General features: G+C 38.9%; 1 protein-coding gene across 4 annotated transcripts in view; it reads right to left on the reverse strand.

The window, feature by feature from the left end:
* Positions 1-265: 265 nt before the first annotated feature.
* The window catches only part of NXPH1 (neurexophilin 1), a 151,053-nt gene continuing 135,359 nt past the window's right edge, over positions 266-15,959 (reverse strand). For all 4 annotated transcript variants that reach the window (XM_075419268.1, XM_075419265.1, XM_075419267.1 and 1 more), the window contains one exon: positions 266-4,179. In XM_075419268.1, coding sequence (XP_075275383.1) covers positions 3,418-4,179 — 762 coding nt within the window. In that variant the 3' untranslated portion in view covers positions 266-3,417. The remainder of the gene's footprint in view (positions 4,180-15,959) is intronic.

Raw genomic sequence — 15,959 nt, forward strand, 5'->3', positions numbered from 1 at the left:
CCTTCTTTAAAAAGCACAGAAGCTGACACATAAGTTTTATAACTGACCCATCCAAGGCAAGTTTAATATACTGATCTTTACTCAAGTGCATGATCCATGATTTTTTGCCACAGGAATAATTGGTTTCATTAAAATATCCTTGTTTGTGTCTTCTTTATGTAGTGAAAATAAGACAGAAATCATGTTTCAAATGTTGGTTTTTTTTTTAAAAAAGTGAGCAAAACCAGTCTTTTCTTTTCTTAAAAATAAATAACTCAACCTTCTTTAATCCTAAAAATATAGCTTTAGAGATACACATTTTTATTACGTCTAGAATTAGCAAGTTATAGTGAGGCAAAATTCACCTGGCCTATTTAAGGCATTGTTCATGTGCAAGACCCAGATACCCATGCATACACTGTTTAACCAAATTAACACATTCGTGTTCATTACATTCCTGTTTCAAACAGCAAAACCAAAAACATTCTTAAACATAATTGACAAACACAAAATATCTCCCAAAGAGACTGAATTAAATGCAATTAACTAGCAAATGACATATATTTTTTATACTAGATCACTGTTTCACAATCAGACATCCAAAAGAACTCTTCCGAGTTCAAACTCAACAATGCTTACGAAGAATAACAAATATGACATTGTGACGGAGGCAGATAAAGTACCAACTTCGGCAATTAAAAATATCAAAACAATTGTATGATGAATAATTTCTTTTTGTATGGATGGCACTTGAAAAAATAATAAAGAACTACATACATGACCAGAATGTATATAATTCATATATTTATGGGAAGTTTTAAAAAATAAAGAAAATAATAAGACTGTACCAGTGATAATATTTCACATCCATTTTTCAGAAATATAAATGGCAACACAAAGCATGTAATGCTCCATTGTAATACAGATTGCTAAGACTGATAATCATATTTAACACTGGAATTCTACATATTATTAAGTGGAAATCTGTGTTGAACTCAACAGCAAAATTCCCATTGACTTTAACTGAGCCAAGATTTTAGTCTTAGTCATAGCACAAACTACTTTATGGTTTATATTCAGAACAGTTACTTTCTATGGAGCACAAATGAGGAAACACTACCAGTATAATCACAATTCCTGTCAAAGAAAAAAAAAATAATATCTCAGCATATTCCTGAATGAGATCAGAGTCTGGACTGTATGGCTTGGGCCATTTCTTTCTCCAAATCTACACAGGGTCCAGGGTCAGAAGGTGGTCCTGGAAAATGTCACATATAATGAAGAAATTCCCACAAGCATATCTGTTCAAAGGAGCCAAAGCAATATAATGCAGAAGTCTCCTCTTCTACTCGTACACGAACGGGAAAATATTTATTTGTCGGTAATGTTACCCGTTTGTTTTGTTTCATTCTCATCTAGGCTCTGCACATTTCACCAAGAGAGGTCCACAACTGGAAACTGTTTCAAACTTCTCACTTCTTGAAACATTAGTGGAGTGTTTATTGGGACTCTGGAGAAGTGATGCTGTGCATGTTTGGAAGCTGACCCATATCTGCATTCACAGCTTTGACACAAGAGCACAGAACCTGGCAGTGAGGATGGAAGGGGGAAGGCAGCATTGCCAGGAACGACAATGCTGAAAGATAAGAGCTGAAATACTGAGTTCTTTGGGCAGCCTTCTTTTATGCATGGACTTGTTATAGTTGCTGGTTATCTGGATGCTGGGGTAAAGTATGCCACTATACAGAAAAAAAATATATAAAAGCTATGAGCTTTTTGTTTGTAGGAAGAAAATTCCTTCGTACCATAAAAAGGGATCTCTTCGTTTCATAAAGAGAGACCACTGCCTCAGAGGAGGCTAGAATTAAGGCAAAGGCAAGCCTGTGTACGCAGAGAGTGGCTCCATGTTTCCCCACTTCTAAACGACAATGAATCATTTTAAAGAAAGCCCTGCTCCTGTAGTTTCTTATCTGAGTGGGGGCTTCCACTCAAGTTAGCAAGACCCTTCAGTAACGAGATCTGCTTGCTAGGAATAGGGCCCAATAATTTTTTATATATTCTACATATATGTCCGTATGTATTTGCACACATACTCATACACGTACATGTACACACACAAACATGCACACACAGAGATTTGTAAATATATGTAGATAAATGTACATATGTAAAGAGATAAGATGGAAAACCATGTCAGACTTGGAGTGTTTTCCACTTGTCAGACCATTTAAACTACTATCTACACAGTACATAATGAAACTCAACTTTAAGATTTTTTATTTTTATGTACAGTTCATTTTTTTCTCTGGAAATAAAATATCTAAATACAGACAGACTGTAATGTCGTATATGTATAGCTTTCAACAATACTTTAGCTGAATAAATGCTTTGTACATAGTTCTGTCTTTTAATGGAGTTTACAGCTACATTGATAGAATGGATTCCTCATTTCTTTGATTGTTTTTAACCAATAACAAGCAGAGAGACAATTACAAGTTAATAGTAATAAGCAGCTCAAATAACACTGGTTAAATTATGTACAATACAAACCATTCATACAAATGAAGACTAGGATATTGAATTTGTTACAATATTTTGTAATAAAGATGACAGCCACTTTTAACTTACATGTTCTCCGCCAGGTATTTTCCTTCTTAGAGATCTGCTGGAGAGTTTTTAAGTAGCTATGCTGGCCTACACTCAACCAGGTTTAAAGAATCAGAGCTTAAAGAGTCAGAGAAACATGAAACCAGAATGTCTGCTCACATGTAAATTCCAAATGTTTGCCCATCTTTACTAGTAACAGGCTCGTTCCACGGAAAAAGAGCCACCTAACACCACCTCGAATGTGCCTACTGTATGCTGGAAAAAAGTCACAATGCTTTCCTGTGTTCACATAATAAGGATTACTGAGCTCTACACACACATTTTTCCCATTTTAACAAGTATTTACTCCTACGGTATTATTTACCAGTACAGCTACTCCAAGCAGTAGAATGCATGAGTGGGGATTATTGATTGGCGTGTACTCAAAGGACTTTCAAAGAGATTTCCATAACAGTCTGCGTTAGAAACCATTCTCTGTCTAGTTAATCCATTTTGCTTGATGATAGGTTATCCTGAAACCTTAGATATCAGACAATGAAAGCTCTCTTAACAGGAATCTCAATAGATGTGAGCTGAAAAGAGTGTGTCTCTGTGTATGTGTATGGTTTTATTTCAAATCCATAGTGATTTACAACTAGATTGATACACGGAGCTGACTGGGCAAAAATTACATTAGTTTGTTTTCCACTAACATATTTGCAGCCATTTGACATCATCAGCAGCAGGTAGACACATTCCAGGCAATAGGTGTGGCCTTCCTCCTTGAGGTTACAGCCCTGTCATACGACCTCTTTTATTCCCCAGGCTTCAGTCTCAGACAGATGTTGGTCCTCACCCTGATGGGAAGTAGGGTGTATCACTGTGGTAGTTGTAATCAGGACACACCTTCTGTACTAGTTTATAATCTGTACTATAAAAGGAAATGTAAATACAGATTACTTTAAAGGGCTTGGAGCAAAGCCATGACACATGGCTCTGGGTCTGCTCCTGGTAACAGGTTTTTGAAGGGTCATAGTTGCAGAGTGTGTTCTTGGTAGCCTTGTCAACCTTTTCGTACTCGATTCGACAGTTAAAGGACTTGGAATCTTTGGCATCAATCACCGTCTGTTGTGCCAAGTCAAACTCCACTATTTTTGTAGGGGGCACTAGGCTCACAGATACATTCCCTTGACCAGTGGAGTTATGCCTGAAGTAAACACTAAACGTCCCATTGCCATGGTCAACGATTTTCCCTGTTATTAACAGATTTAGCTTCACAGTCTTGATGTTGGAATGAAAATCGCCCCAGCCAAACATTTTCTTAAATTTCCCAGTCTTGACGATGGGCCGTCTCTTTGCTCTGGGCCGAGGCTCTTGCAGATCTGTGGAGTTCCTCAGCCAGTCCCAGAGATCTTGCTCAGAATAAGTTTCTGGGGCATCATATCGCAGGTCCAAATCTGTATCATTTTCCTTTCCACGAAAAGTCTGTGACAGCAGTCGACTGATGGACAAGTCTTTGCTACTTTCTGTCCATATGTGCTTTAGTGTGGATTTGGAGTTTCCTGATTTTAGAAGTTCTGTTTTTCCTCCATTTGTTAAATTTGCACAGGTAACCTGAAAAAGAAAGAAGGGAAGAAGAAAGAAAGGATATATTGAGATGTGTAATACAAAACCCATCATTCCCACCTGAGACCAAAATGATCAGGTTTCAAAATCATAGAGAATATTTATCTGTAAAATAAAATTATGTCTCTGTACTGAGTCTAACAAAACAGAAATGTCTGTTTTCCTCTTCTCTCCAAGTAGCTGTTACTTAATTCTCCTTTTCCAGTCTTTTACACCGGCCTTCAGATTTAATCCCAGCCATTCACTTCATTCTTCTTCCTGAAAGCTACTTCTGTTATGGCGCCTGTAAGTAATAATTATGTAATGAAGTACTGCGAAAACTAAGGTACAAAACCCTGTCATCCTTCAGTCTGTATGTGGCTTTCACCAGACGTTTCTCATCTCAGAGTGAGGTACTCTTGCTTGAATGTTCTCTCTGCAAAGTTACTGTGCCTTCCACTATCACAGTCACATTCATTTATTTTTGCTGCTCTGGAGTCCACTGTCAGGGTCCTGTCTTGGTGGTGTCAACCTGACCATGTTTAGAGTCCATGTCATTATAAATCTAATAATAGTATGAGAATTTCACTAGTCCTTTTATGAGTGCCCATTGGTCTGTGTTCTTGCCTGGGATCTTCAGTCACAACTACAATATAAATAATAGAATAACGAAAATTTTAATGAGTTTTTTGTTGGCAGCTGTACATACTGTGTGCTGTAACTCAATTAAAGCAAGAGGGGTCACAGTCATTGCTTACAGTCCCTTAAAGATTAGTTACTGATTTGCCTTGCCTGTATCTAGTACGACATGCATTTCTTCTTCCTCACTTCAGTTCTCTTTTCACATCTTCCTCCCCAAAACAACAAATGATCTGTGCAAGACAGAAAGCCATTTGTGTATTTACAAGAAAAACAGGGCCACATATGATTAGTATTAGAAAAGTAGTAATAAAAAAATACAGCAAAATCACATTAAAAATAAAAGATAAAATCTTGTACTAAGTTCCTACAAAATCATAAACTTCAGACAGTTTTTCACAGAATTCAGTGTCAGAGCAATTTGTCTTATTTATATTTTTTCTCTTTGCCTTAATTGTGTGGAAAACAGAGAACAGATGCAGCCTCACCGCTGTCTAACATACAGCACTAGAAGAGAGCTCTGACAGAGCGTAGCAGGGAGGGCTGGAATTGGCTTGGGGCAGCGGGTGGATGTGAAGAACACCACCCTTCATCTCATTCCCCCTAAAAATTTGCACCAGACACAATCCCACATTTTGTAATATTTGGACTGCTCTGAAAAGGCCATCAAGCTTCTTATTTCCTTTTTCAAAGCTGTATAGGAGATTCTGAATATACCTGGTTTATTCCTCTATCGTCTCACACTGATTTACATGCTCCTATAGTACTTGCAGTTATAACTTTCTCTTCACTTAAAAATGTACTGCATGTATTCGCAACCTAAGAAATGCACTGCAAACCAGCTAGTATTTAAATAGTGGCCCCTCCCTACTGGTACAACTGGAGGTATATGTCACAGAGGACATCTATCACAGCATGGCCTTTTCATTTCCTAACAATCACGAAATTGAAGCATGCTTTCATTAACTTCAGTACGTTTTCAAGGTCAGTTGAAGACACATACATAAAATCAGTCTAAATTGTCTTAATACACTGATTACCTAAGAGGTATGCCCCAAGCCTTTCACAGTAAAGAAGAAGGTAAATAAAGCTGTCACATCCCACACTATAACTCCCCAGTGCATTTCAGGTTGGTGGGCCAGTAAGCATAATAGATATAATATGGGGTTTTTTTAGGATTGTGCCAAAGAGATTAGTTTCTCCTTTTTTGAATTGAAGCAAGGATTAGAACATAGACTAGCATTTTGACAGTTTGTAGCTCCATCTTAACATCAACACAGTGAGCCGGGAGAGAAGCTGTAATAAAATGCACTGATGGTGCACTAGTTAATGAAGCAGCAATGAAGATGTCACAGGGAGAGAGAAAGTGACTCCAAATAGAATTTTTCTGTGGCATATGGGGAAGGAGTGCAAAATAAGAAGAGAAATGTGGTTAAAAGGAAAAATGTGCCTGTCTAGCATGAATCTGTCAACCTGCTACGAATATAAGCAGTTAGCTAGCAGAGCGAGTGTACCTGCAATCTGTAGGTAGGATACAGATTGCTTACTACTATATTTTTCTTTGCTCACAGCTTGTTTTTCCTTTGTTTTCCCTTCTGCATGCAATTATTTACATTTCATAGGATTACACTACAAGGTCCATGTAACAAAATGTAATGCTATAAAAACTTTTTAAAGGGAAGGTCTCTCTTTTTCAGATGTATAAAACTGAATACTGAGGAAAGGAAGCAGGTATCTTCTGAAATAGTTGGTGACTGATCCAATACATGTGTTTTTTTGAAAGCTAGTATATTTCATGGAAATGGATGATTCAGATTCCATGCACGTTGTACTGCTTCATACCTGATCTAACAAATACAATTGATTGTTACTGTCATCGATTTTGTAATACCTGAAAGACTTGTGGTCATGTAGTTAGCCCCGAGACCTCTGTTTGTGATTTTCGGTGTGAATAACTGACTGCACTCATGATTAAAGGCCTCCCTAGCCAAGTGTCTTTGTAAGCACTAGACAAAACAGCCCACAAGGGTTAATGAAATAGCTCTAGAATTCATTGCTATTCACTAACATTTTCCAGCCAAATGCTTTTTCATCTACTGTTAGTATACTATGTGCTATTGAAAGTAGCTATATGTATCCTCTGAGACTTGCACACCCAATAATACAGAGCATTGCTGTGTAATAGAATTTCTGCAAATGCAGCAGTTATTTTCACATTAACTAATCCATGATTTTCTTCCTTTTCTCTTCTTTCCAACTACAAGGCTGCAATAATACAGGAAATATGCAAATCCATGAGATTTTGCACTTAGCAGTGTGAAAACTAACTTACTGAAACATAGACCTATTTTAGCAGTGCGTGAAAAAAGAGCCTGTTTAAAATGGGTAATGGAGAACTAAAACACTGAACACCCTAGATTCTGTGGTGGTTTTTTCATCCTTTTACTTGAGTATATTTGCATATAATTCAGAAATTTGCATGCCCTACCTTGTCAATTAGTTCACGAAATTTCAGAGTTGCCTTCTTCTCCACAACCAAGTGCCACTCCTAGATGAAACACTGAGAAGTTTGGCCCACTTGTAGTAGGCCTGGCTAGGATAGAGTTAATTTTTCTCATAGCAGCTCAGATGGTGCTGTGGATTCAATTTTTGACTAAAACACTGATAACACACTAATGTTCTAACTCTTGCTGAACAGTGTTTACACAGCATCAAGGCCTTCTCTATTTCCCTTTTGGTCCTCCAAGCAAACAGATTGGGAGGGGGGAGGGGCGCGATAGATTGGGAGAGCGCACAACTGATCAGATGTCCTGGTTTTGGCTGCGATATAGTTAATTTTCCCTCCAGCAGCTGCTGTATTTTGGATTTAGTATGAGAAGAATGTTGATAATACTGATGTTTTCAGCTGTCGCTGTGAAATTAAGGACTTTTTCCAGTTTTCCAGTATTGAACTAACGAGCAGGTGTGCAGGAGCTGGGAGGGAGCACAGCCAGGCAGCTAATCCAAGCTGGCCAATGGAAATATTCCACATCACGGATGTCGTGCTCAGTTTATGAGTGGGGGTTGGGGCAGGGAAGCTCTCTTTCTCACTCATTTCCATGAGTTTGAATCCTCCCTTGTCTGAGAGTTTGAACATTTTTGGGAATGTAGCAAAATTCATGATTTCCAGGTTCCATGATTGCTGCTTGGGAACTCACTGTGAATTGGTCATCGGGTGCTGAGAACGTTGTATTGTATATAGTTTGGTTTGCATATTCATTATTATTACTGTTATCACCAGCAGTAGTACTACTAATAGCGTTTTTCATTTGTTGTCTCCTTCAACTGTCTTTACCTCAACCCACACATTTCCTAATAGCATTTTTCATTTGTTGTCTCCTTCAACTGTCTTTACCTCAACCCACACATTTCCTCTTTTGTCCTTTTCCCCATCCTGGTGGCAAGGGGAAGGGAAAGGGTGAGCGAGTAGCTGTTTAGTGCTTAGTTGCCAGCTGCCAGGTTAAACTCTGACAGCAGATGTCCTGAGCTAGACAAATATGTATTCCATGCAATATAACATCATGCTCATCAATTAAAAGGAAAAGAGGGGGCTTTAGGGCAGGTTAGCCATCTTTTGCTCAGGAACTTGCTGGGCATCACTCTACCCACGGGAAGTGATGAGTGTTGCCTTTGCATCACTTGTTTTGTTTTGTTTTCTTCTCTCTGCTTCCACTTATTCTTCACCGATTAAATTTTTGTTTTGTCTTGGCTCCAAAGTTTTCCTGCTTTTATTCTTCCTTTCCTCTTCCCCCGTCCCACTAGAGAAGGGGAGTAAGTGAGCAAGCAGCTGTGTGGTGCTTGGCTGCCCACCGGGATTAATCCACAACACCATTACAGCGCAATGTATCAATGCTGCAAAAGGGCTGAGGAGACGGATTTCCTCCACAATTGCATAGCTGGAATCAGTTTTGAATGATGTCAGCATTGTCTGTATAGAACAACAGTAAGGACCAAAAAGATTTAGAAATGCTTATCCAATACTACAAAGTGGGAAAGCACTCAGTAAGCACGGCAGACTGACCTTCAGTTCCGGTCTTGTACATTTAATGGGAAGTGTGAATTTCCACTACCTGGTAAAGTTTACTGATATCAAAAGGGAACTGACTGCCTGGTAACTCTTTTCCAACAAATAATGACAAATTGTTATTCCATGTCTTCTGCTGCTTCTAGGAAGGAGCAAAGACAGTGGTTTCATTGGGCACAATATCCCAAAGCATCATAAAAAAGAAGCAGGAATTCATCTGCAATTCATTTTTTACTCCATTAAAATAGAATACTCCTCTCATTCTGTATCCTCCTTTTTGAGGGTGAAGAACTTTTTATTATGGTGTTTAACATCATTAAACGTATTTTAATGAATATGTGTAGTTCCTTTAGGACTTCCTAAAGGACAGACAATTTATTTGTCTCAGAAATACTGGAGTTCTCATTCAAGACACTGAGCTCTGAATGCTTTGCCAGGTCAAACCTGAACATTTAGAGCAGAGAAAACAGAGTTGAAAAGGCATAAGGCCATGAAGGCCTCAAGTGGTTATTTAGGCCCTCTTCTCCGTGTAAAATCAGCCATAGGTGTATTAACATTAATTTAAGACTGATCAATTTGAGATTTAAAAAAATAGTCATTCAAAGAGGTACAGAATGTCTCTTGATTTCTCACTCTTTCCCCTTCATTCTAGCTCTATTACAGTTCATTATCTATAATTACAGTATTGGTTTAGAAGTTATGTATTTATTCCTCTGAATGTATGACTACTTGAGGGCAAATGAAAATGTAAACAAACAATCTAATACTCAAGGTAGCAAATGTCTCTCTTCAGGTAAATAACTAATCAAAACCAAGATCATTTTTGCCGGCACAGCACCGTAAGAATTTGGCAGCACTGTGTTTGCATATGCTTTGTGTAAAAGAACTCAGAATTTTATTTCCTCGGTCAGATAACTCAGATACAGCATTGGTAGGAGACTACTTATAGACATAACTAGAAACTAGACCATTATCAAGGCAGGACAGCACTCAGAAAGTTTTAGCTGGATCCAGGTTCCCCGTATTAAACCTGTTTATGCAATGGGTAAAGGAAAATCTAGACCTAATTTGCTGTTCTACTTTGATGAATTTTTCTTCCTGTACCTGTCTCCACACTGTACAAAGTTACTAGTAGCATGGAAATATTTTATTCAGTGAATAATTTCCAGACATGTCATAGCCAAAATTCTACAGAAACTTGACCATAAACAAAGAAACTGAGAACGAAAATTAATGAAGATATGATAGTAACAGTGGGGAGTAAAACACAGTGAAGAATTTGTATCTGTTACAAACTGGTACTTCAGAAAGGGAGGACAAACACAGAAAACCACACACAATATTTCACAGAAGCAGACCTCTGCTTTTAAGTTACAAGCCTTTTTGTTACATGACATGAAAAGAATAAGGATGTGGATTGGTCGATCAAAAACTGCAAACTCGGATGAATCTGATGAAGGGAACAGTAAATCCTGATCTACTGTGTCAAAAGAGAACACAAAAGTAGCTATGTAGGATCAAACCAAAGAGTCATTTAGAAAAACATTCTGTCTCCGATAGCAGCTGCAAGAGATGCCTAGAGAAGAGCAAGAACATGGCAAGCATACGATACTCCCCTAATTTCTTCCCATCTGTCAAATATCTCTAGTTTCCTCTGCTAGATACTGTTTCTGTTTGTGTTTTCCATTTCAGTAACTCTCAGTACACTGCTCTTCTGTGCATTTGTCCACTCTGATCTTACGTAAACTTTTAACCTGCATGACATCCTTCAGCAATGAGTTCCACAGCTCTACTCCCTCTTACTGTTTGTTTTGAACCTGATTCCTGCCACCTTCTTTGGAGAAACCTCTGTTCTCCAAATGGAAAATTCAGTCTCTATCCAGATTTCCCATTGTCCTCATTACTTCTCTTTGCTGCTACACTTTTCATATTTTTTCTACAAATACCAGTGAGTGAAAAATTTTATGATTTCTAGCTACATAAAAAACCTCCTTCTAGCCCACCAGTACATGCCTCAGCTATAGCTATTCATGGTAGTAAACAAACATTGATCACTTTTCCAGCCTTAAGTACCATCCTCCTGGGTCACACGAATAATCCCTTGTGCAGAAGTCATTCTATAGCTGTACATTTGAATTTCCTTTCTGGCCTTTTCTGAAGCCTTCTTGGTTCTACTCCCAGTTCTGTCTTTAAGATGAGGAGACCAGAATGGCACACAGTGTTCAAGACATAGCAGAGCCATGGTCTTTGGCAAATGGCTTTCTATTATTAGTTCACTCTTTTTTTCTCTACTCATTAATAGTATTTTATTTGGTTTTGATCAGTAATGATCACTGGACTGGCGCTTGCATGGAACTGTCATAACCCTAAAATCTCAATCCTATTTATATATGAAGCTGGGATTTATTTTTCCCCATGTGTTTCACAGTATGTTTACTACCATAGAATTTCATTCCTTAATTTACTGACTATTTACTAATTCTTATAAAATCTTTCTACCATTCCTCACTGTTGTCTTTTATCTTTTCTACTCTGAAATATTTTGTATTCATCAAACTTTCTCACACACCTTTCCCATGTCATTTACAAACACCTTGAACAGCAGAGGTCCTTGCACAGAGCACTGCAGAATTTTTATGGTGACCTCTTTCCACCGCTGACCATAGGAGAAAAAGTATCTGAAGTTTTCAACAGTATTTTGTAAAGTAACTACTTGGGATCATTCACTTAAGCATAAAAAAAAATAATAATTTTTTGTCACGCAGAAGCCAGAGGGAAGATATTTTTTTTTTTACTGTCTTTAAGTTAAGAAACTGAACTTAATATACACTGTTACTACAATTTTTGTGCAGATCTACCTTAGGATTTATAAAACTCATCTTAATACTATCAACTCTGTTCAGCTTAGCTTTAAATTCTGTATTATTCTTGTTTTAGTCTATAAGCTATCTTGCTTATTCCAAATGGCCCTTATTAGAAAGAAAATTTGGCTATTTGAGCTTTTTCCATCATTCACACAACGGAGGTTATGCAAGACCAGAAGCTGATATAAATTCAACTGACGACAAATATAAATTCAGTGAAATTTAATGTCACTGAAATTAGAGTGCCTATATTAAAATTAGAGTGCCTATATTAATCAATATCTGTTCAAGGTCTAAGAATCAAAGAGTTCTTCGAAAATTTGTAAACAGGGAAAACTGAGGGCACTAATAAAACAGTAGAGAAACTGCTTTGTTCAGAGACATTATAATTCTTAACAGTTGCTGATCATAAAATTTTAAGATATTTCTGTGGGCTGTTCTGCAAAAGAAAAATACATAGCACAAGTTACAGTTTTACAGTGCTCTTCTACACAGTGTAAGTTGCTTGTTATAAATAAGCCTGAAAACTAGCAAGTCGCACATAATTTTCAGGAAAAGCAAAGGTGACCTTCAGTGGTTGGTTTCCAGTGAGAATACTGAAGAATCATTATGTTAAATTTTGCTTTAGAGTCTCATTTCCTCTCCGTTGCATTCACATTGACCATGGGCTAAGCTGTGACACTGCCACAAGTCCTGTGAATGCTAACAGACTGATGCAATAAAGTGGCAGCCTGCCACCACATGTTAGGAAAGAGTTAGAACATGTTCTGTGCCAGCCCAGTCCATGATCTAGGATGGGAATCACCTCACTGATCACGTCATTCACCTGGAATTCAGGTCTGAAGTCCAAACTATTCATCTAGGCTTATTTCAGAATCAAGAGAGTGAGAGAAACAGCATTAACTACCTCCTCTATTTCCATGAGCTATTGATGAATCTTCAAGGACTGAAGAAGTGCTCTGCACGCCTAAGGGTAAGCTAGAAAAATATGACCTGTGGTGCATAGTTTGCCCTGGTGAGAACACCATGGAGAGAACATAAAGGCTGCAGGCTGGAAGCAGGACAATGATTATCTAAATGTTTTCTGAAATGCTCTAGTCATGTTCAAGTCCACTGCTCCCTGTACATCTGTAGGCACGCTCAAACTGGTGCTGTGTTACTCATACAGCAAGGTGTGCAGACTTGCTAGTATTGCTCCTCCTTTTAGATATAGGACATTTCCCATCTGGAGGTTTCCTTTCAGAAACAGTGTGTCTTCGTTATCTTTTGTGTTTGATTTAATCATACTAATAATTTTCACAGATATTTAGAATCTGAAAAACTAGTCATCTTGAGAGTGTTTTTGTTCACTAGTGACTACAAAAAATGTTTAGCAAGCAGGCTTTTAAAAGGTGTTTAGTCATCTAAAGATAGATAAGCATTTGAAATCAATCAGACTTAGATTGTAATTGTGGAGACATTTCTTCTGGTAGCAGTGCCCTAACTGATAGTTTTGTCTTTCTCCTTTTTTCTCTGCTTCACTCTGCCAGTGCTGCCCTCTCAGCCGTGGAAGTACAGCTATTTGTAAGAACCTAAAACTCTTTTTTCTTTAACAAACTTCCAGAGTGGAAATCAGACTCAGAATTAAACATCCAGGCTCCTCTAACTGCCTGGAGAAGACTGGGAACTTTGAACCAGGAACAAAAACCACAGATCCACAGGAGGAAGCAATGAATAAACAGCCCTAGGAAATGTTACACCCTTTTTCTGGAAAGCAGGGGTGAAGACAGGCACTGCTGTCACACTTGTCTTTCAAAGAAGGAATCTCATTGTTTTTCCTTCAAAGATGCAGCTCCTAGAGAAAAAGGAATCATAGAATCATGAAATCATAGAATAGTAAGGGTTGGAAGGGACCTTAATGATCATCTAGTTTCAACTGCCCTGCCATGAGCAGGGACATCTTCCACTAGACCAGGTTGCTCAGAGCTCCATCCAACCTGGCCTTGAACACTTCCAGGGAGGGGGCAGCCACAGCTTCTCTGGGCAACCTGCTCCAGTGTTTCACCACCCTCATGGTGAAGAATTTCTTCCTAATAGCTAATGTAAATCTGCCCTCTTTTAGTTTACAGTCGCCCCCCCTTGTCCCATCACTACACACCCTTGTGAAAAGTCCCTCTCCATCCTTCCAGTAGGCCCCCTTCAGGTACTGGGAGGCTGCTATAAGGTCTCTCCAGAGCCTTCTCTTCTCCAGGCTGGACAGCCCCAACTCTTTCAGCCTGTCCTCGTAGGAAAGGTACTGCAGCCCTCTGATCATCTTCATGGCCCTCCTCTGGACCCTTTTCAACACATCCATGTCCTTCTTATGTTGGGGGCTCCAGAGCTGGACACAGTACTCCAGGTGGGGTCTCATGAGAGCGGAGTAAAGGGGCAGAATCACCTCACTCGGCCTGCTGGCCACGCTTCTCTTTGTACAGCCCAGGATACAGTTGGCTTTCTGGGCTGCAAGCGCACATTACCGGCTCATGTTGAGCTTCTCATCCACCAGTACCCCCAAGTCCTTCTCCTCAGGGCTGTTCTCCAGCCACTCTCCACCCAGTCTGTACTTGTGTTTGGGATTGCCCTGACCCACGTGCATGACCTTGCACTTGGCTTTGTTGAATTTCATGCGGTTCTTGCAGGCCCACCTCTCCAGCCTGTCCAGGTCACTCTGAATGGCATCCCTTCCCTCCAGCGTATCAACCACAACACACAGCTTGGTGTCGTCAGCAAACTTGCTGAGGGTGCACTCAGTCCCACTGTCCATGTTGCCAACAAAGATATTAAACAGCACCGGCCCCAGTACCTACCCCTGAGGCACACCACTCGTCACTGGTCTCCACCTGGACATTAAGCCATTGACTGAAACTCTTTGAGTGCATTCATCGAGCCAGTTCCTGTTTAATTTAAGAGCTTGAGAACATTAGTAAGTCAAACCAAAATTCCATCTAGTCCTGTACCATGGTCCAACAACGGCTAGAAAAGTGGATTTTTGTCAAAGAATCCAAAATCTGGGAATAAGTATACTATTTCTACTAGAAAATCTTTCCCATCTTCAAGCCTTTGCAGATTAAGGACTCCTTAGCTGGATTTGTGGCTACAAATTTAATAACTTTCAACAAATATCACTTACAAGAACTTTCCTGTTTCTCTCTGAAACTTCCAGCATCTGAAACACCCTTCAGCCAGTAGTTTCACCTCTTAACTTGACTGTCTGAGGAAGATTCTCCTCCTTTTTGCTCTGAACAGGTCACCTCCTAGCTTCATTTGATGCTATCTAAATTCTTGTCCAGTAGGCCACAACAAAATCTAGCAAGGCAGCAGCATTTTTCCTGTGGGGTTCAGGCACAAGCTTGGTGCCTGGATGCCCAGGTCAGGCAAAGCTGTAAAGTTTACGGCTGGCACTAAAGTAGTTTCCAGGTCAAAAAAAAGGAGGTATTTGAGCTCCAGGTACTTCCAGAACTAGGCAGCTTCAAAGGTGGTAGTTAAGGGGCAGCGTGAAACTGTGTGTTTGGAACACATAGAAAATGTACAGACTCTCTTGACCCAATTTATGGGCCAAATCCTGATCCACCACTAGAGTCAACAGTAAAAATCCTAGAGGAGCAGAAAGAGCAGTGTGGTGTTATGTAACTTGTTTTCATTTTTTACCTAGTTAAGGCAGAATGGAAGGTGTTTGATTTGTAAAACATCATTTCTCTTTCAATTTAGAAAACATTATACTATTCCATATAATAATCTGTGAACTGAAGGACCGATTGAGTTACAATACGCTGTGAAAATCTTCACATTACAATTTCACAGCTTTCTGCTTTTTGCTTTAGAAGTGCAGGAATTTAGCCCAAATATTTCTAATGGTGGAGGTGCAAGTGAATTTATACAGATTTGGAAAAGGATTGAAACATAATTGTATGAAATATCCTATTAACTCTTGCCCTACGTTTTACATTTTTTGAAAGAATTTAAACTAAACTCTTGAAGCCTGCCTCCTGTGTTGTCATTAAAGATTTTTTACTTCAGTGGATTATGACTTTTGAAAATTCACCCCTTCTCCCTTCAGCAGGGGATTAAACTTCCATGGAATAAATTAAAGTGGTTTAAAAATGTCTAACAGAGTTTTAAGACCCCTGTATTATGCCAGTATCACAGAGTGCTGCTAACTTTGAAATGAAAGTCTAGCTAGGTAAATAAAATTTGTCGGGGATCTA

The sequence above is a fragment of the Opisthocomus hoazin genome, chromosome 4 (genome assembly GCF_030867145.1).
Source record: "Opisthocomus hoazin isolate bOpiHoa1 chromosome 4, bOpiHoa1.hap1, whole genome shotgun sequence".
Classification (NCBI taxonomy): Eukaryota; Metazoa; Chordata; class Aves; order Opisthocomiformes; family Opisthocomidae; genus Opisthocomus; species Opisthocomus hoazin.